Here is a 22,779-nt window from a genome sequence, read left to right as displayed (position 1 = left end):
CCATCCCATCCCATCCCATCCCATCCCATCCCATCCCATCCCATCCCATCCCATCCCACCTCTGGAGGGGTGCTCTCTCTATTTACTACCATCACGTTTTATTGTACCTGATGGAGAGGGGAAAAGGATTCTCTGAGAGTTGATCAAGTGTCAAGATTTATTTCTTTCTTTAGTTGTACTTTATTCCCAGCTAGGGAAATCCCTCCTCTCCCCACAGCAACACTGGCTGGAGGCAGGTCTGCAAGTGAAAGCCCTGGCTCACCGAGCAGTGTGACTGTGAGTGTGTGACACACCCCACACACCAGAGCCTTCCCAGAACCCACACAGGGCTGGGCTTTCACAGCTGGCCCACCCCTGCCCATCCATGTCAATGACAGTGTTATCCTTCATTTCAGAGAGCTGAGGCTGAGCCCAACATGGCACCCAGCTGGGAACAGTGTCAGCACCAGGATGTGGCTGGACAGACAGCCCTGAACAGCAGCTTCTGTCACACAGAGATGTCACAAGCAAGGACAGCACAGCAGTGACCACAAAATAACGTCCAAAAATGCATACAAGGAGGAGGGAGGGGAAATGATGCTAAATGACCTCCAGAGAGTGAAACATTATGGAGAACCAGTAAAGAGTACCAGATAAAACTCCAGTTTCCTTTGAGAGAAGGTTCTGATCTATGCTCACTGTAACACAGCTGGAGCTGCAGCATGACACACGAGCACTTTGGGGGAAGTTAAATGTATTTATCTCTTTATATCCAATATCAGACTCTTTCACTACAGTAAAACTATAAAAGAGGAACATTTATCTGTGTTCCCTGCTGTCAAACCCAGTATACACACACTAAAACATCACACCTACAAAACTCTATCCCAACCAGACCAGCACACAATCTTGCATTTAAAAGAAAACTAGCAAATTATAGAGCTTGCTTAAAATTTCATTTATTTGTATTGTAAGCCAAGGGATCATCCTCAACTCAGAAATGCACTGCTCAGCCTCCTTGGGAGTTGTAACAATCAGTGCACTTGTCAAAGAAAAATCCACAAGCAATTCAGTGACAGAGAAAAGGGACATTTTTTACACACAGGCTCGTGCCGTGCACACACACGCACTGAGCAGTTTCCAGTTTCCCTTGTAAGCAAAATGCTGGTGAGCTCTATCCATTATACCACTGGAAATAACTAAAACACAGGAGAGGAAGGGGAAATGAGGACATAAAGTCTTAGTAAGTATTTACACATCCCATTATTAAGATAAATGAAGGCTAATTAACATGGAATTAGCCACAAGTATGAAATACAAAATGAATTAAAACTGGTTTCTAAGTAAGATGAATATTACAATCAACTACTGTTAAAAATAAAATATAACAAGGTTTTGGAAGCTGTAGTGAAATATAAATTAATAATTCTAACAACAACAAAAACCAAAGTTACATAATTGTTTTAAAACACTTTGGAGAGCTCCAATTATTGCTTTTTTCCTCAGAAAAAGCCCAGCAGGGGGGAACCTCCCCCATTCTTCCTGCCAGCTGATATTACATTAACAAGAGTCTTCATGTTAAAGCAAGTACTTCATATATTTAATAGCTGTTGAGAACACAACTCAGTTCTTCCTAAACAAAATGCAGCACCTCCTGTGAACATAAAAAGCACTGCTTTAATCTCTTATCAGTTCATATGCAATAATGCCTTTGTTTTGTAATGAATTCCACTCCTTCATTTGAATATGCCTGTAGTTGCAGGGTTCTCTGTGCTGAATCACAGCTTACACAACCTCAGCCTCCCAAACTCCAGAGCCTCAGCACTGGGGCTGCAACTGTCTGGGCAGCAACACTGTGCTCTGCAGCTCTCTGTGCCTTGGAGACACCATGGAAATCAGGAACTCAGCCTGCCCAGCACGCAGCTCCACCAGCTCCTTAGACCTGTGTCAGCTTTACCCTGACACTTGAAAATAAAGACCAAAAGCAAGCTAATACTTTATACAAGCTCTCAGAATTGCTGGCCTAAAGGTTTACCTGTCATACATTATTTTAGACTTTTTACATCAGCAGCTTTACCTTCTTTTCTGTGCCTTCTGGTTCTGAAATCTTCAATGCTCATTTGAGTTACATTTCAAACTTCTCTCAGTAGGTCGAAGTGTACTCTTGCTTAAAAATTGGCAACTGAAATAGAAAATCCTAAGGCGAGTTGGAAAGGCATCTCTGCTCAAGTTTAAATGACTTTCTGGGTCCCAGGCTCTCAGTCACACAGTCGAGTTAGCTGCCTCTGTCCTTCACATGTCAATTTACACTCTGGTGGCAAACACTGTGAGATAAGGGCTGGAGTCAGAGCACATTGTTTAACCACACTGTGATTACGATTTTCAGCAGAAGTACAAGCAAGGTTTCTGTTCCTGTCACTCCTGTGAGGTGCTGCAGTTCTGCTGTCCCTTACTCCAAGGCCCTGTCCCAGTGCTCTCCTGCTCAGCTGCCTGCAGCCCTGCTCTCTGCCAGGCTGTGTCACACACACTCTCACACTGCAGGGCTTGGGAAAAGCTTGGGATTCCATCCCGTGCACAGGCTCTTATCTGGCAGCCTGGGGATGGCACCAAGGTCCTGTTTTCCCTCCTCTCAGCAACTGCCACACAAGGAGAGAGAAATGTTGAGACAAAAGGGAGACTCCTGGTGTTTTCATATGAAACCCTGACTGGATAGGGGAGAATGCCCAAAATTGCAATTCCTCAGAAATCCTGTTTTAACTTTGGGACCATATCCTTTCCCTCCCCACAGTCCCCAAGAATTTCTCTATAACAATGTATGATACATGTACAGGATATCCCATCTGTGCCAGTTTTCTTTTCATTAGGGGAAGGCTCCATTATCTCACCCAGCTCCTACTTTGCCTGTTAGATACAAAAATGAGCAGGTCCAAGTAATGGCTGATGTTTTCTGCTCAACAGACTTGAAAAGTAACATCATTTTCTCTGCTGCTTCCTTGAAGCACTCCTACACACACCCATGGGGCTTACACCTAGAAAATACCCTCTGGGAGTCTGCTCTTGGATCACTGCTCTTTAGGAGTGAGTCTGCTCTTGGATAGCTGCTCTGCAGGAGTGTCCTCACTTCCAGTTCCCCAGGGAATGGTCCCAAGCATCTTTCAGCTACTGCAATTTAAATAAGCTCTTTGTGCTTATCACAAGATGATGATCATACCTTGGAAATTTAAGCTAAATGAAGTATTTTAAATAAACATCAAAGCCATTTTGTATCCTCTTCCACTTTGAGGCTATTCATTTTGATCCCAGCATAAAGCTCTCAACTTCCCCATCCCTGGAAGTGTCCAGGCCAGGTTGGACAGGGCTGCAGTAACCTGGTCTAGTGGAAGGTGTCCCTGTCACCATGGCAGGGTGTGGAACAAGATATCCCTGATGGTCCCTTCCAGCCCAAACCACTCTAGAATTCTGTGGTGCTGTGATCCCAGAAATGGAACTTTCAGGCAGAAATACATTTCCATGCAGGAGAGGGGAGTCAGGGGCAGCACTGGCCATCCCCCAAGGCAGAGATGCAAAACTGTGTGGCAATGGAATACTGCCTTCACTGTGCAGGGAATAGCACTTAAAGAGGATGGATCAACAGTACCTGGGTTTGTACTCTTCACTGACAATAGTCTTGGACTGTGCCTCGTGCAATTCACATTGCCAAGCCAGAGAATACATTCTTAAACTGTAAGGGACTGGGGTGGCAGGCCACAACTGTATTCCACAAAGAAAGGATTCTCCTGCTGATCTCAGCAACAATCTCAGTAGGCTTCTAGGATTTCCTGCTTTTTGTAATTTCAAGGGTAATTAGAAAATTGGAAAAAGAAATATTTTAATTCTGAGTTTCAGTAAAAGAATTCATATTCTTCATTTATATCCTTCATGAAATGGAGTACAAGACTTATAACTTCTGTGTAAGAGAGCTACAGTTAGTATTTGTGGTTAGCCCCCAAGTACACAATGACACGATTTTCATACACCTTCTTCATTGTTTTCTCAATTTGCTTCAAAAATACTTGTGGAATTCTCCCACATAAAGTGTGCACTGTATCCAGAAACCTCGACTGCAGAGGGTAGTACAAGGACTGGAAGAGATTGTCTTCAAATGGAAACTAAGGAAAAGAAGCAAAAAAGAATTTTTAGTTTTCACCTGCTGAGTGTCACCAACCCCATCACTTCACATCCTGCCTGCCTGCTTGTGAGTGTGCACTGACAGAAATTTTATTCATGTAAGGATTCTGTAAGGAAACAGGAGTTTTGGGAAGCAGAGCTGTACACACACAACATCCCAGCCGTGCCTATGGACAAGCTTCTGCTCTCTATGTGCCTGGAGGCCTGAGGTGCTCAGGGAGAAAAAGCTTTCCCGGGAATTTATGGACCAGAGCTGCAGCCCCAGCATGAGAAACTCCACTCCAGCTTTTTCTATCTTCAGTACTACAGAAAAGCAACTGATCAGCCTTTCTGATTACTATAATACAACAAAGAAATGTTGAAACCACCTCAAATGCGTGAGAAGCCAAAACAACCACGTTCATTTGTGTCTGGTGGGTTTTACCCAAACACAACTACCCATCCTGATGGCTGGCAGAGCAATGTGAGTGAACCCACCCTGGGGCACAGGGAGTGGCTCTGAGGATGCAGCACTTACATCCCGGATCACCTCGTAGAGGGCCTTGAAGGTGGGCTGCTTGTCGTCGTGGTAGACGCCTCTGTTGCCGTGCAGGATGGAGACGCCCTCCTCCTCCGCCCCCCTGCAGTTGCTGCCGTACATGCAGTGGTCAGGCCGGTAGTTCCACTGGCAGGGGAACACGTACAGACACTCTGCCCACGCCAGCAGGGCACAGGGAAAGAGAGGAGACACGGCAGACGAGGGTTACAGCAAATTAAACCAGCCTGGCACCCATCATCGGGCAATGCTCGGTCACATCTTTTGCAAGTAGCCCCAACAGAGACACCTCCTTCCCTCATGGGGGACTCCACTCCCCAGCTGCTGGTCCTGAACTTGCTGTTTGCTGGGTCCCCAGGACGAGGGAGGAATTGAGAATCTGACTCCACATTCTTAGAAGGCTAATTTATTATTATATTATATTAAATTAATATTATATTATACTATATCATATTTATATTGTACTATATATAATATACTATATGTAATATACTATATATAATATCCTATATATAATATACTATATATAATGTAATGTAATATAATATAATATGTATTGTATATAAAATACATTATATATTATATATTATATTTCTATTATATTATATTTATACTTATATTTATATAATATTTATATTTATATTGGTATTGATATTTATATATATTTACATTATATTACATTATATTATACAAAAACTATCCTAAAGAATAGAGAAAGGATACATACAGAAGGTTACAAAGAATGATAATGAAAACTCATGACTGCTTCCAGAGTCCTGACACAGGTGGATGGTGATTGGTCATTAAGTCAAAACAATTCACATGAACTCAATGAAACAACCACCTGTTGGATAAACAATCTCCAGACCAAAGCAGCCAAACAGGAGAGGAAAATGAGATAATATTGTTTTCATTCTTCTCTGAGGCTTCTCAGCTTCCCAGGAGAAAAATCCTGGGCAAAGGGGATTTTTCAGAAAATATGACAGTGACACTGAACAGACAGGACAACACGAAATCTGGGACTGAACACAACCCAAGGGAGCCCTTCAGAAAGCTGAAGAACCAAACCGGAGAGCACACAGCAGGTGGCAGTGTCCAGCACCCCCTCCATAGCAAGGAGTCTCTGGAGTGACAGGAGCCACTGGGGAAGCACACACAGCAGTGGGGCCATTAAAAATCCAGACTCCTTCTGAAGCCAGCAAGGGAAAACTTAAAAGTATATCCAGGGTTTGCTGCTGAAGCTGTCCCAGAGGCCCTGACAATTTGTTACACAGCAGAGTATAAGGGCTGGTGTATTTTATCCACAGCCCTCCAAAGAATCATCATCCATTAATTTCACAGGTCTAGGTTATTTAGAGATGAGCCTAATTTCTCAAAAGAGCTCATAACTCCCTTTCTCCTGGTGATTTTTTTTAAACTCCACGCACACAGTGCTTGCAATCTGCTTGTCATAAATCACTCCAGTCCCTGCAACCTTTCTGCCTTGGCCCTGGGGAACAATGAATGATGGCTGGTGCCAGCAGGGCATGGCAGAAGCACTGAAGATTGAATTCTTCCCTTGGCCTTTCCCAGCTTCCCTGGAAGCCTGCAGCTGGTCTCGTGTGGTTCTTGAAAAGCAGAAGAAAAACTTTCTGACCTTTTCCTCCCTTAGGGCCTCTCCAGCAGAGTTCTCCAGAAAGGAAGAGCAGTCTTTGGAGATGGGCAAAGGAAGCAGCTCCTCAGGCCCAGGGAACAGAGCTCTCTGTGGTTTTAACTCTCACATCCATAAAAAGGCAACTGCAGCAGTCTTGGCCAATTCCCCTCCCCAGCCAGTCTCAACAACCCAGAGCTGAAAACCCCAGAAAGTCCAGTTTTCAGTGCTAATGGTACACAGTTCCTTCATTTTCTTTTCTTGAGCAGTCTGGTATGACACAATTCATAAAAAAATTCTTTACCAGTTCTGAGGAAAGGACAGACTGTGGTGCAGAAGAGTCTCCACATGTAGCTTTGATAGAGAACACTCAACACAATATTGAAGTTCTTTTTGCAGTCTTTGTTTTTTCCTGCACACTTCAGTGTCTGACTTCACAACTAATCCAGCTCCATACTTTTCGTTCTCCAGGAGACCATGCTCCCATAACATTTGTTTCTTTTTGGAAACTAATTCCCACTCTATTTTTCCCTAGGACTGGGGGTAATCTATGGGACATTGATGTTTGACATCTGTCTGCAGTAAACAGATGTTTGCCTTCTGCTTTGCTTCTCCTCACTCCAGCAGTTTGCCTGGATTTGGGTATATCCAATTACCTACCCTGTGACTCCTCAGAGAAAAAGAAATGGGAGCAGAATAAATAAAGATAATTCCAAACTTGGTTTATTCTTAAGATAAGTTAAGGTGACAAGGTCACATAGGAAACCAGGAGAAGCAGTAGGGATGGATACTCAGCATCCATTCAGAAGCACAGAATGAGGTTCTCAGCTTCTCTGGGAAGTGTGTGCTATGCTCCAGTGTTTAAATCCCTGCATTTCCCACCAGCAGGATATCCATGACATCATCTGGTGCCTGCTGAGGCCAGGTCACTCAGCTCAGAGGCTGGAAGCTGCTTTAGGTGAGATATTCCAATGGCTGTGTCCACCTTCTGTCTATATTAGCTTTGTTACTTATTTGCATAATTATCACAAGTCAGCTGAATTTCAGAAAAAGTGGGTTTAGCTTTGCAGAAAGTTTGGCACTTTCACATTCAGATAAATATCTGAAACAAAAACATTTTTCAAGCTACACCCTGGAGGACACACACAACATGAACTTCACCCCTTCACTTCATCATTAATTTTACACCTCATTATTTTCTCAAATCTCCAGAAAACTGATTTATATATTCAATAGAACCAAGTCCAAGCCCCATTACCTGCAGCAATGTCAGAAATATTTTCATAGGTTATAAATCCTCTGAGGATGCAGTTACACAGTAACTCCATACCAGAGTATTTATGCATATTCTAAATAACGAATAGCAGTTAAAAAAATCAAGCTCAAGATATTTCCCTGACACAGATAATGAAGACTCCAAGAATCATTCCTTACCTGGGTTAAAGTAAAAAATTATATTTAGCAGATCCTGGTCTCCCCATGTGATGTAATTTTTGTACTTTTGGTACAATGGATATAACATTTCCTCCCAAGTCAAGCCACCGGGTATCAAGCTGTTCTGCAGGGCAGGAGAACAGAAGCAAAGGGTTAAAATCATGATCAGTGCTGTGGTATCTGACCCAGAGTGGGCACACACAAATCTCTAAGCTTTGCTAAGTGATGTTGGACATCCAAAACTGAAAAACAGCCAGGAAATGTTGGACCTGGACAGGGCTGTAAGAGCAGAACTCACTGTGTTTATCTCAACAGGAAAACAAAGTCTCCTGGGCCCAGCTCTGATGTCAGCTCCTGCTATTCACAATCTTCCTATTCCAAGTAACAGGAGGGGAAAAAAGTGAAAAAGTGGAAAATGCAGGGACAAGGTGAAAACCAAGGTATAAAAGCAAGGAAAATGACACACTAAAGATCATCCTCCCTGGGAATTATGGTAGTAAGAGCAAAGCTTGGGGTTTTTTCCTCCAGCTGTTCCAGTAACAATGTGGGAAACCCCTGGCATTGTCTGAGGAACCCCTTGGGGTAAGCAAAGTTTTAGTGATTACAGAATATGTGCTCAACAACACAGATCTGTCATGAAAATGCTCCCTTCTCACTTACACCAGTTGACAGAGTCACTTACCTGCAGCAGGATGCAAAAGTCTATTCACAACAGATGCAGAAATCACCAATTTCTCTGGATATTCACATCAAGCTTTTCAATTTTAAAAACAATACAGCTACTGAAGATCTGTGAGTTTATTCTTTCATGTATCTTTTCAGGGAAATGTAAGAAGTTGGGGAAGCCATTTTTAACACTGCTACCAGACTGCTTCAGCTGCAAATTCTCACTGCTCCAGCCTTGAGGAAGTTTCATTTATTTTAATAATCATGTTCACAACAGCTTTTAGTATCCAATTATACATATTCCATATTTCTCTGATTCTTTGTATTACAAACATCATGCAATTTTACACTGAGCTTTCCAAGATGTGAAAACATATTGTATTTGCAGGGAATGCCCTGACCAAGGAGAGGAACGATGAGGAGGACTCCATTGATATCAGAAGGCTAATTAATGACTTTATTATACTATATTATTCTATATTATATTACATTACATCTAAACTGAATCTGCCAAGCACTCAACTCTGTACACCACTGCCCAACAACTTGTGACTGTCACCCGACAGTCCCAACACACACACAGGACAGGCCCAGGAAACAAAACACCATCGCTTTGGGTAACCAATCTCCACACTGCATTCTACTTTGGCACAACACAGCTGCAGCAAACGATGAGAATTGTTTTGACCACTCTCTGAGGTTCAGAGAACATGAATCCCAGAAATCCTCTTGGGCAGACTGCCTTGCTTTTCTCTGTGAGGAGAAAAGCGGTGAGGAAAGCACAGCAATCCCGAGTTTGTGCGAGAGCTGCGTGTCTCTCACCTTGAAGCGCGCGCTGCGGATGCGCGTCAGGTTCATCAGCATCACGCCGGAGTTGAGGCCGGTGCTGCCGTAGTAGGGGTGCCGGGCGAAGCGGCTGTACCAGCCAATCTTGGGCATCTCGTGCTCGGGGGCCATGGCAGCCAGCTGGGTGGAGTTGAACTCCCTCAGCAGGTGCCAGATGTCATCGATGGGCCTCAGGAACAGCACGTCAGTGTCCACGTAAAGCAGCGAATCCACATCCTTTAAAATCACCTTTGGGAAACAAACCACAGAGGCGGCAAACACAAAGGTTATTGGCAAAAGGGACTTTTCCTTTAAACTGATCGTTTGGAAGAGGTCATTGATTTATCAGCTAAATGTAACTACACAGAGGAACAACAGTTATCAGATTATTGGCTTATTGTTTGCTGTGGGTTTTTTTTTAACTGCACAATAAAGCAGCTACCAGAGCACTGAGGTTCTGAAGCAGCAATTCACTGAGCTCCCAAAAATACCTGCAAGGACTACTTAGTACCTGTTCAGAAATTACATGTAAATAAAATGTATTTACAGAGCTATTTTCAAGATCTCCAGTGGCAGAAAAGGTAAGCCAGGTAACCCAGGAGACCAGAATATTTAGATTTACCTTCATATATAATTAATATATACAACTGTTTCACATTAATTAAGACAACCCCATTGATCACCAACATATGTGCATCCCCCTGAAGAACAAAATTTGGTTGTTAAACAGAAATGTCACATTAAAATACACCAGGTCGTATTCTGAGCTCTGTTACCAGATTCTGTATGAGGAATAACCGCAGTAAAGTTGGTCAGGGCAGAAGGGTGTAACTGCAGATTAGAGCCAGGATGTTTCAGCAGTTCCTGCTGACCATGTTCCCCCTTGTGGCTGCCCAAATCCTTACACGCTCCTTCATTAATATCCATGGTGGGACAATGACCTGGGGCTTCAAGTCTTTCTAAAGTAATAAAGATCATTACCTACAGCTGACCACCAGTCCCAACTGCATTCTCATTGCTCTTCTTCATTATTTGCTAAAACCGTTCAAAATTTCCTTAAGTACTGAAATTTTCTTACTTTGGTCTAGCCAAAACCCCTATTTACTTCTCTCTCTTTCTATGAAAAGCAAACCCAAAAGGCTTTGGATTTTCACCATGTGGAACACAACAATCACTCTCTCATCCAACTGCAATGACATTAATGACAAACTCTCTTATTTATGCAGGTGAAAAGAAATTCTATCAAGGAAATTGGATTTTACATAAATTCTAATGTATTGTGACTGAGGATTACCTGTGAAATAAGAGTGAACAACATTAGGATTGATGGGTAAAAAAGTGGGTGAAAAATATCACCTCTAAGCATGCTCAACAGGAATCCACTAAGATGCCAAATGCCTGAGTAAAGACTTAAATGAGATTTTTCACCTGACTCAACACATTGGGATTCAGACTGACATTTAGTCAAGTTTAACAAATCCCTGACCTGTATTTCTGACAGGATAACTACATGTTCTTCCTACAGAACAGGGCAGGCAGGAGAAAGAACTGTCTCTGCATTTTAAACAAAAGTTAGGCTTACAACAAACTCTAAGTAAACACATTCAACACAGTCCAGATCTCTGCTGGATGGAAGATTATAGAAATACAGCATGTTCTCACAAAACCCTCACAAACCATCAAGCAGAGGTATCTGTAAGTAAGTGACAAAAATTGTACAGCAATACACTAAGAGCTCAGAGCAAATATTTGCAGATGTTAAGTATCCTCAAGTCCAGTATTAAAAAACCAAACCAATAAAAAAGACAGGTACTGTAAGAATAAATCAATAGAAGACAGTCTGCAAGGAAGAGAGGTTTTCAGTTTAGGGATATCCTGGGTATTGTGTATTAATTATTCTGCAGCACCTAGGAGCCCTGATTCATAGGGACCTGCTGTATCAAGTCACATCAAATGAAAATGCATTAAAAAAAGAAAAACCATCCCCAAATTTAGTCTGAGACAGGAGGTAACACTGGAAGACAAGCAGAGCAGACTTAGCCTGTGGATCCACAGCACATTGCAGACCATTTAAGATTTCTGTCTAAGGGGGCCTTGGTCAAAAGGCAAATTGAGGCATTTTCCAGCAGGACAAACTGACAACAGTTCAGGGGGAAGTTGAATAGGTACCTACAGACCCTCCTCATCCTTCCCAAGTATAAGTGACAGCCTGGCCATTGCTTCTTCCAGCAGAAAAACATTCTTTCAGCAGCTTTCAAGACACAAATAAATCTAAATCTGTGGAACTCCATGGACTGTTATAATTTTCCCAGAGATTCAAGAAGGTATTGGAGTTCTTTGTGCAGTGCCTACCAGCACCTGACCCCACCTTGCATTCCTCCTCTCAGGGTTCACCTGCTCTCCTTCCTGCTGGTTCAAAGATTCTTCCTCTCCTGTATCCAAGGTGTTGCCCTGCAATGACACCCAAGTGCCTAAAAAAAGAGCTGTGCTACCTCCTTTAAGCCCTTCCCACTTTCACATGTTGAGCGTGCAGACTCCTCTAAAAGCTGCAGATGTCAGTTTGAATTGCTCACATCTCTCCTGGCTGTGCCTTGGGCAGGGGGGATTTAATTTCACCCACTGCAGCTGTAGGAGTTCCCCACTGAGCAGGAACTTCAGTTCAGGTTAAAAGTGACACACAGGGACCTGGAACAGGAGCTTTGCCAGGCTGTGTCTGGAGGAGCTCATGGGGTTCACACAAACCATGCAGACACACCTGACAGCCTGGAATTTTGGAAAGGGATGGCCAGAAACACTGCTTGCTCTGCTTGTCTTCCCCTTGCTCTGCAGGCACTTAACATCTTAAAAGTGTGATTTTTCTTTTTTTTTTTCCAGCTATATAGAGTATTCTTAGTAAATCTGTCAAAAAGTTCTGCATAGAACTGGCTATATTTAGCCTGGCACTTCACTTAAATACTCAATTATCTGTAATTTGATTTCACAACTTCTGTCTCCATAGATTCTCCCTGTGTTAGCAAGGTTGGCAAAGAATAACACACTCCTGAGTAAACACACACTGGTGTACTGTGAAGCTGGGCTACCTAAGGGTTTGTGAGGGCTCATGTGGCAGCTTAGCACAGCTTTATCCAAAAGTAGGGACAAATCACTAAGCTTAATGCTAGAGTAACAGTGCCACAAAGTTGAGTTACTAAACCTCATTGTAGTAAGAGATTAACTCAAGTTACAGCAGAGACTTTTGTTTAGATAAGGCCCTGGCATCTATTCCCCCTGGGCTGGATACTTGAGCATCCCTCAAGAGGAAAGCTGTAACACAGGGATATTGCTAAGCTATCTTAAAAGCTCTTAAGTAGATTAAGTGTTTTGAGAAGGGCTCTAAACGTTCATCCAAAAATCATCCAAAAATCCCTTAGGCATTTCAGGATACTTTAGCTGATTGTTTTGGTAGCTCCAGAAGAGCAGCACAGAGACAGCTGCACCAGCCCTGAGGGACCAACATCCCTGGGAGCAGAGGATGTTCCTCACCTGTTGTCTGAACACCCGTGGCAGGAGTACAAACCAGTTCCCAGGGACTCCTAGTTTAATGCTGAAGTTTCACTCTGTGCTTACAAAAAGATCTACACATCTTCCTCCCTGTGTCCCTACAAATGCCCTGGGTGGTTTTGCTGCAGCAGAGTGCAGCAAGAGATTCTCTTGTGAGATTACACAGAGGCTCCATCAACGGCCCCTGCATCAAAGTGGCAAATGTGATCAGATGTCTCAGAATGCCTCTGACAAATGCAGGATGCTGTACAGTCTTCCTGAATATTTTAGCATCCTGGCTAGAGTCAACAAGCTGGGAATGTGCACTTCAACCTGTGCCCAGGACAGAACAGCTCAGTACTGCAAAGTGCAGGCTCACATCCCACAGCTCTGCTTCCACCGCGGGGTAAAAGCACTGAAAGGTTCTTACCCCATTTTCCCTGAACACATTCCTCAGACCCTCCTGTCCACTTTCACACGCCTGCTGGTGCTGCAGAGGAGATTTCTTTGGCAGGAAAGGCACTTGTGAATCAAAGACTCGCATTCCACTCGGGTTTAGCATTATCAGGAGCAAGACAATTTGCACAACTGAGAGCTAAGCAGCTGATAACTACTGCTCTCCTGGGCTCCTCCCGAAATCCAGGCACATTTCATGCTGCTGCAGGGAAAAGTGCTCAGTACAGAGAAGGATGAAAAAAACCCCCAAACTGATATTCTGCTGGCATTTATTAAAAATAAAAGTCAAACTAGTTCTCTAAACAGTGAACTAGTGAACACTTGGAATGCTCTGCTCCCACTGCGTGCTGACAGTTAAGTGGGATATCAGAACCGAGTTATCCAACATAGAAAACCAAAATAATGGCTGGAATTACCCAGAAACAGCCTAAGGTTGTGCCTGCCCGTGAACTCGAGCACCAAACCTTGAGGGTCCCCCAGGACATTTGCCACCTCAACTCTGATGACAGCTTGTTTATTTTACCCACATCAACTCCGTGTCAGCTGCAACCCCTCTTGCACAGCCCCTCCTACACAAAGCCATAAACCTCAGCCTGACCACACACAGCATTTTGCAACTGCCCCTAGAGAAGCAAACATCTACGGCTGCCCCCTCATTCTGCTAACACAACAAGCAACAGTCTAATATTCTTTAAAAGAAGTTACTGGAGAACTTCAGCAACGTGTGAGTGACAAAAAGGGATCAGTAAAAGCACTGCCCAGTATGAAGGAATCAGCATGAATGCATAACCCCTTTCTGTCATCAGAACAGTGGAGAGAAATGAAAATTAAGTCATTCCTATTATTAGTCCCCCAAAATGACAGAAGAACAGAGATTTCTGTTGATCCAGGACATCCTGACACTGTATGGAACAAGCTAACACTCAGGGACCATCTTCCAGGTGATACAAATATTTACTCAGGGGAGAGAGGATCCCTGCTGCAGTTGGAGTTACTTCCAGCCCATCTGGCCTTTGTGCTGTTGATAGTCCACCCCTAAATGGCAGATCAGCAGAACTGCTGACAGCACATATTTTCTCACATATGTATTCACAGGCTACATATCTGGACATGCAGCTGTCTCTGATTGCTTCCATCTGAGAGGGAAAAGATTTCTTTGTCCCCCCTCCACTTCTCCTGAGACAGCCATGAAGAAATCTGGATCATGTGAACAGCTTGTCACTTCACTGGAGTCACCCCAATCAACAGCAACCCACGAGGTATTTTTGATAGATGTTCTCAGTTCCACAGAAATTGCTTTATGCAAACGTTCTTTCAACTTCTGATATGCAAAACTGGTATCAACACTTCCCCTCTCTCCAAGTTTACAACACTGAGTATAATATAACTTTCCAGTGAACTTGAAGAGTCCAGGATAGACCAAGCTCTCACATGAAATCCAACTTCAAACACACTGGAATTACTACCTGAAGGGCAATTGTGACAGTCTTGGAAAAAAGAAGTAAAACTCAAGGAAAAGGGAATGCTGGGAGCATCAGTTTAAGGGCTAACATATGGAAAGGAAGATGGTGGGTAAAGAGGGCACATTGTAAAGAATGTTATTTACAAAAGCACACAGCATCTACCCCAAAATATCTGCCCTGACAGAGTTCTCACATTTTCTCTGGAGTCTGGAGAGTCTGCAGAGCCCAAGAGGTTCATGGAACCAGAGACAAATCAGAAACACACATCCTTTGTTAGCCAGGAAAAAGCCAGGCTGGATTTCTGTGTTGTTTTTTTTTTCTTTTTTACTGTGTCTTAAAGTTCAGACTAAAATTATCTTTCAGCAGATGTTTCAGCCTGAAAATGGTTTTAATATTATACCAGCAAAGCTTCCTTTCCATGGAATTAACCTTTTCCTGAAGCAACCTACTCAGAAATCCAGGTGCCTTACCGGAAGAAACAGGCGCTGGGCAGCACATGGTTTGAATAACTTCTTCCATTCCTGAGCATTTCCTACTGAGAAGGTTATTGGGTAAATGTTGGACTCAAACTTCTTTGTATATGAGGAAGGCCACTCCTTTAACTGAAAGACATGGTGGGAGGAAATCAGACACTACACCTTATTATAGAGCTTTTGTAAAAAAAACACATGCATAAGGAATTTGTAAGTGTGGACAGTAAGCAACGTGATCAGGTGCTACTTGCTGATGTTCATGTAATTTTCTCAGAGATGTAAAACTTATAGCTAATTATTTATTTATTTATTTACCAAATGACAAAGAAGCTCACCTTTGTCTCAAATTCAGGCTTAAGGGAATCCTCAGCAAAGATGTGGAAGCAGAGCCTCCTGCTGCTGAAGAGAACTGCTGATTTCAGCATGATCAGGGTCTCCTCCAGCCGGTCCCCACATGCCACCACTGCCAGATGCATGCACTGCAAGGATGGCGGCTCCTTTGGATGTTTCTGCTCTCCAGGCTTCCTGAAAATTCAGGGGTAGGCACACAAAAATTACTGAGGTAGACATGAAGAGAAGCCCTCATTAACAGACATCAGGGTTGGTTTTATTCTTCATCATTTTGCAAGGGATCAGGGGTTTTTTTTTGGTTACATATTTACAGAACAAGCAAATAGCATGGTAATTTCTGTCCATGGTACAGATCAACAGTGTTACAATAATAATGTAAAGAAAAAGGCTATTTTCTGTTATTCCTACATTTCTGGGTTTGCAAAAATCACTGCACTACAGACAGAGATGAAGCCAATTTCATAGCACCTTCACCTTGCTCTGTGCAAATGACAGCTCTTTCCCCAGCCCAGAGGCCACAAAGCCAGAACAGAGTTACAGCTACCCAGCCAACTTTCTAACACAATGCAGATCACACAACTGCATCCAGCAACTTCATTTCCAAGCCCATAATGGCTACATTGGAAGAAGACATCCATACTTTAAAAAAAAACCCACTGCATCCATATGTAAATTGTTCTAACAGTTAATTAATTTTCTATTAAAGATGCATGCCTTAATCCTGGCCTGAAGGCACTGGCAGAGTTTCAAAGGACTGCTCTCCATCTCACCCCATGGAATCCATGAGACTTTGCTAAAATAGAGATTTTTGAAAACAAATATAGTCACATATCCCAGATGAATCAGACTATATTCCAAGGGCCAAACTGTGGGATTTTCACTTAGCACCCACCTGTGTGGGCTTTAAATACATTTCATCCAGATATAGGGAACACAGGAAGAGGCACAATGAAGCTTTCTGCTAGCCAGAAAAACGTGAAGACCTTTTGAAAGCAGTCTCGGTTCTGTGATTAGTGTGGAGGTAAGAATTGCATCCTCCAGGAATGCCTGCACCATGGTGTCTCCACATTCCAACACAAATGGCACTCAGCCTCCATCACACAGGATGGAGCTGACCAAGCAACCAAATCCCAGGCACAGGAATCATTCCTGGAGAGTTCAAAAGGCAAATCATAGATCACTGCCTGCTCTGGACATACCTCTGAGCAGAGCACATCAATCCCAGCCCTGCTCAGAACACACAATTACACACACCCAATAATCACTGGAGTTAATGCTACAAACAGAAGTTCTAAATAAGGAGAAAAATGACAGTTTAAAGCTGTTATTATTTTTTCCAGACACTGAAGTGCTGCTCTGTGTAACAGCAGCATTCTACCCTTCAGAGTAACCCACCTCTGTGTAAAAGAACACCAGGCACTGACACTTCACTGACTGTACAAAGCAACACGTTTCATTAAGGGTTTAAAATCTTCTGCTTTAGTCCTAATTAACCCCCAATTTCATCAGTGTATAAATAATGGAATATTACCTCTATGTGAAGTGGTATTTACTTTCCAACCTATTAGTGTAAAAATTGCTGAATTATTGAAGTGAATAATTAGCTGCTCATACAGATCACCTTTTCCCCCTTCTCTCCATCTGTGAAATGTTTCCCCTTAATTGAGTCTCTAAATCAAGCCATGCACAGGCTGGGAGCTGCTTTGATGTAGTTTCTGGCAATGGAATTCACTGGGAGAGGGACTAAACCCTGCACTTTTATTGGAACATTTCAAAACCCCACACCAAAGCACTCGGCTTTCCTGGGCAGTTTTAGCCACAGTGAGCTCTGCAGCTGTTTTGCAGTGAACAATCCAGCATGTGCAGACAACACTTCCAAAGGACAGACTCAGCAGAAGCAATGCCTGGTGAAAGCAGAATGCCTGGAAAGCCCATGGGAGTAGGGATAACAACACATAGACATCCTGGAGGAGAAAGCTGAGCCTTGGAGGTGAGGAATTTCCAACATTGCAGGGGTTCAGGAGCCTGGAGCGGCCTGAACTGGAATAAACATCCCAGAAAAAGGAGCTATTTCAACTACATCAGTCATAGTCTGGGACACTGAGTGAGAAAAGTATCAATGAGGTACAGAAGAACTTTGGGACACAATATTTTGCATCTCCTTTTAAGTACATAAAGAAACTTAGAGAACAGAGGAAACAAAGGTGAGCTGCAATAGGAGACAGCTCCACAGCAGGATGCATTTGACTGCAATTTTAACTTAGGCTTTAAAAAATAACAATTATCCAGAAGCCTGAGAAGGGGTGGGTGTAGAAGAGGCAAAGTCAAACTGCCTGGAGGGCAAACAAGCAGATCATGGCAAAGAAGCTCCCAGCTCCCCTTCCCTGTTCATGCAGGCACCCCATACAGGGCAAGGAGAATGGAAAGGGCAGGAGGAACAGCTGGAGGGAAGGACATCCCTTAAAAATGTGCAGGACACAGCCAAGTTGTCCCACCTGTAAAATGGGAACTGCTGTTACAGCTCTAAAAACTTCCCACCTCAAGAGATTCCCAAGACATCAAAAAGCCCAAAGATCCACAGAGTAATGCAATTATCATTAGCCAATTCTTCCTAACATTTACATTCATTCCTTTATAGATCAACTTGTCTGTTAGGAACAGTCTCTAGATGGATTTTGTAACCTAAATTAAATGTCTAAGCACACTGAAAGCAATGCAGAGACCTGGCCCCTAAAGTTTAACGTGTTTGACAAGAACAAATACACAAACTAAGATTAAGCACTCCAGAAAACACCACAAAATACATCCCCATGCAGTGGCTGAAAATTGAACTCGATAAGGTGGAGCACAATAAAATGTTTACAGCAAAAACCTTCCAACAATACAGAACAACTCCCATCCAGTTGCTCACTCTTATTTACTGAATACAATTTCTGCAGAAAGGCACTGACACAGCAGGAGCAGCCTGGGTGCTCAAGCACAACAGCGTGCATTCCTAGGTCTTAAAGTTTAGATTACATGTAATTTTCTTATTAGTCACAGCCAAAGTGCCTCAAACATAATTAACCCAAAACCTGTCTAAATCAATCCAAATCCATTCAAAATAATGCATTCCCACCTCATTTCAGAGCCTGCTAATCTATTCAAGCCTTCAGATTTATTCCTGAAAGATAATGCATGCAGACACTTCCAAAATGCAATATAGATGTTGATGTTTGAAACCTTCTTCCCATTATGATCTCATTTACTTTTGCAGCACAAACAAGGGTAGATTTAGGCATTGTATCAAAACTGGTGATTCACTGAACAGGCTCCTTCCCTGACAGCCACCTCTGAGTCAACATCCCAACAACAGCTCCATGATGTGAAACACATTTTCTTGCACACTTTGAAATACAAACATTTTTAAATCAACCTTTCTCACTTCACAGCAGTTGCACAAAACCAACTGGAGCTGCTGTCAATCCAAAAGTGGTTAAAGTTTCAACCTTCTCCTACCACTCAGAGAAAGGGAAAAAGCCACTCAAAACCAGAATGGATGCTTCTCTCTCCTTTTATGAAGTGGGTTCTTTATGAAACAAGTATGAAATACTTGGGGTTTCAGCATGTTATTATCAAACTCAAGCCAAACTTGCATTTGTGTGCACACAGGCTGCACAGAAAGCAAAAGTATCTTGACAGGTTGCCATGCAAGGGATGTTTTGCATTGGAAAAGTTACTTTCAGGGAACCAAATGTGCTGGTGAAGGTTCACTTCCCCTGCCTTGCCACGCTGGTTTAAGAGAGAGCATGGTCACATCTGCACTTCAAATGTAAAACGATCCTCCTTCTTTTTAATACTTTGCACACATGGGTTTGGCATGTATTTAAAATTCTTTATATAAAAAAAGTCTTACTGAAAGCACAGAACTTGCTACTTCCAACAGGAACGAGCAGTAAAACCACCACAAAAAAATCAAGTTTTCAAAGCTAATCAGAAACTTACCTAGATTTGTCAAAATTATCTAATGACCAAAGCAGGACACACGAATGTCATTGCTAACATTTGTGAGGCACCAGCCAACTAATGACATGTGCCTACATTAAGCTTTATGTATAGCTTCTTTTGTTAAAAGAATTCTGCACTGCTTAAAACTTAAAACCTGATGTCTTCTGATATTATGGGACTACAGAAAGCAATATTACAAATCCCAGTCAAAATACAATTCATCTTCCCTGCACGGTGCTGATTCTCATGAAGCAAACACAAACCTAAGTTACACCCTTGTTTCTGAGCTGAGCCCAAATCCTGCATCCTCTGACAAACCACTTTGACAAAACTGAATTTAAATGTTTAACATTCAAGCTCTGTCAATCAACTCTGCAGTCTCATACAAGCATGTACACTGTGATCACCTCACAAGATCTTACAGTCCTGATCAGATTTGTTATTACCCTGAATGAATAGTTAGATAAAGTGGGATCTCTTGCATCAAATAAAAAAATAACGTTCCTTTGCTCAAAAGGAGGAATTAAAATTATAATCATGGCCTGTTTCTTACAATCCAAATTCAAACCCCCCACAGTGCTTTCAGTTTAGCTTGGATCAGGCTTTTTAAACCCAGCAGATCCCACCACCTGATGCCTTTCCAATAAGGTAAGCATCACCTCCACTTCAAACCACTTATGTCACACCCTCCCCACAAAAATTCTTTTTTTATGAATATACCTTCACCTGAATAAATTTTAGTAGTAACTAATATAACACAGAATCTTTCAGGAAATGGCTGAAGGGGAGCAACAGAATTGGGCTTCTCAGTTATACAAACTCCTGCTGGGGCCAATGGTGCAGGATGACACAGGAAAAAACAACCACCAAGCCCCACAAACAAAATTCTGAAGAAAATGCACACTTTGAATACTAAATTCCTCTTTTTTTTTTTTTTTTTTGCTGTTGTGTTGCAGACCTTCTAAAAAGGACTTGCAAAGTCAACAAATAATCAAAAAATTAGATAATGTCAAATTGTGAAACATGAAGATGCCACTGAAAAGTGCTTTGAAGTGGAATGGTTGTTTACACTCTCTGGCAGTTCCACACTTTCCCGGCTCCCTCCTTCAGTGTTCTTCTTGATTTCCATGATAATCACAGAGATATGCCTTCAAGAAAAATGACTTCAGGAGGTACAGTTGCTAGTGGAAATAATCCTGCTTTAATACCGGCATTTAAATTCTGTCCGTGGCCCACTCTCAGCCCCAGAAAACATCTCCTGCATTCAGTGGGGTAACAATGCTGGGAGAAACCAACCGCTTTAATAAGTTAAGGAGTAAGAGCTCAAGAAACGGGAATAGTCTTTCATTCAGAACATCTCTGTGAAATCATGAATCAGAGACACAAAGACATACCAAGTTAATTAGATATATGAGGTCACACTGACCATAATATAATTGGAATGCAAAGGGGAAAACAAGTCCTCCACCCACTGAAAGCTGCCCTTTCTCAACTAATTAGTTTTTTAAAAAATACCCTGCCTGTAAGGTGCTGGGACAGGAAACACACCACACCACGATTTAAAGCACCTTTAAAGTTCTGCTGAATTAATTTACATCTAAAAAACATTCAAAACAAAAAGCTCGATAGTTTCAAACCTGCCAGTGCCTCCGCATTCGGAACCCAGCGGCAGCACAGGGCGATGAGGAGCCGCATTCCCTTTTCCCTGGCAAAGCCGGGGAGCGCTCTCCGGAGGTGACAGCAGCCCCTCGGTGCCCACAGCAGCAGCACAGTGCCCACGTCAGCCTCCCAGGCAAGGCCAGGAGCGAGGGAAAAGCCGCTATTTCAGAACCTGCTCCCGGAGAGGAGGGAACCCCCCGCTCGGGCACGGGGAAAACCTTCCGTGGCACCTCTGGCAACTACGCTGCCAGGGGAAACGCGCAGGGAAAGTTTGTACTAGCGAACCTCAGCAGTTCGCAAAGGGTCTTTCAACGCCGATCGCTAGCGGGGGAAGAACATCTGGGAGAGAGAAGTGCCCGACGCACCGGCACCGAAGCGACGCCGCCGAGGAGACCCGCGGGTCCCGCGTGGGGCCGTGCCCGGGCACAGCGGCCGGGGCACGGAGCCGCCCCCATTACCTGGCGCTGGCGCTGCCGCCGCCCGCGGGGCTCCTCCTCGGGGGGCTCCGGCCGAGGCGCGGCGGGCGGCGGGCGGGCGCGGAGGGCGCGGGCGGCGGGGCCGCGCTGCCCGCCAGCAGATAGAGCAGCAGCAGCACGGCCAGGCACAGCAGGGCCGCCGCCACCTTGCAGGGCCGCCGCATGGCCGGGTCAGCACGGCCGCATGGCCGGGTACGCACCGCGCCACGGCCGGGCCAGCAGCACCGCACGGCCGCGTCCCGCCGGCCGCATCGCCACAGCCCGGCCCGAGCGGGGACGTGGCCGCACGGCCCGGCCCGAGCGGCGCGGGGCGGGACGGGGCGGAGCGGGGCGGGCCGCGCCTACCGTACTGCCTGGAGTAGCAGCCCGGCCCCGGAGCGCCCGGGCACGGCCGAACGCCGGGCCGTGCCACCCCTGGGTGGGTGCAACTAACGCGGCACGGACCGCGGGTACTCAGAGGGAGCTTTGCTTTCACGGGTGGGCAGTGCTGCGAGAGCGTGAATGGGATCAGGAGAAAGTGGGGAAGCTCCTCTCGACAGCGCCTTTCCTCCGCCGGTGCTAACGGGGAAACCGAGCCTCCCTCCGCCTTGCTGCCCCGGTTTATCGCTTGCAGGCAGCGCGCACTCCTCATTCCATCTGCACTGAGGACAGGCAAATGAGAAAGTGCAATGAATGCTTGCAGGAGGAACAAGGCGCTCACTCACTTGTCGGTGGCTTTGTCCCCGTGTGACCCATCCGAGCCAGTCTGCCGTGGGACATCAGCAGAAATCACAACACTGAATTTCGCAGAGGTAAATCCTGCTTGGGGTCATAATCTGATTTACGACCTTGAAATGTACAAAATAACAGAAATAGACCTTGAAATGTACAGAGTGACAGAAACATACATTGAAATGTACAGAATGACAGAAATACAAGGACTCTTGCTGCCCCGTGGAGCTGGAGTACAAGCTGTGCAAAGAATGGAGACACCAAAGGGGAGAGAAGGGAAAGTGGAGCCCTGCAAGTTTAGTACTGGAGGAGCTTTGCATCCCTCATGGAGCCACTGAAGGGACTCTGGCATTCACTTGGCAGTGGAACTGGGCAGCCTTTTACGCTGTCCCATTACAATGTAAATTACAGTCCATTTTACACTGCTCACACCACATGCCTTCGCCAC

The 22,779-nt window shown here is 44.1% G+C and overlaps 1 protein-coding gene across 1 annotated transcript; it reads right to left on the bottom strand.

Moving 5' to 3' along the window:
* Positions 1-716: 716 nt before the first annotated feature.
* GXYLT2 (glucoside xylosyltransferase 2) lies at positions 717-21,951 on the bottom strand. The gene is made up of 7 exons (XM_054640263.2): positions 21,603-21,951; positions 15,483-15,672; positions 15,145-15,276; positions 9,234-9,485; positions 7,746-7,869; positions 4,664-4,836; positions 717-4,127 (listed from the first exon to the last, which is right to left on the bottom strand). Exons 1-7 carry the CDS (start codon positions 21,782-21,784, stop codon positions 3,945-3,947), a joined length of 1,236 nt encoding a protein of 411 aa, XP_054496238.1. The 5' UTR covers positions 21,785-21,951; the 3' UTR covers positions 717-3,944.
* Positions 21,952-22,779: the final 828 nt, after the last annotated feature.

The sequence above is a fragment of the Agelaius phoeniceus genome, chromosome 11 (genome assembly GCF_051311805.1).
Source record: "Agelaius phoeniceus isolate bAgePho1 chromosome 11, bAgePho1.hap1, whole genome shotgun sequence".
Taxonomy (NCBI): domain Eukaryota; kingdom Metazoa; phylum Chordata; class Aves; order Passeriformes; family Icteridae; genus Agelaius; species Agelaius phoeniceus.
Note: the sequence above shows the minus strand (reverse complement) of the source record. Positions and strands in the feature narration are given on the sequence as shown.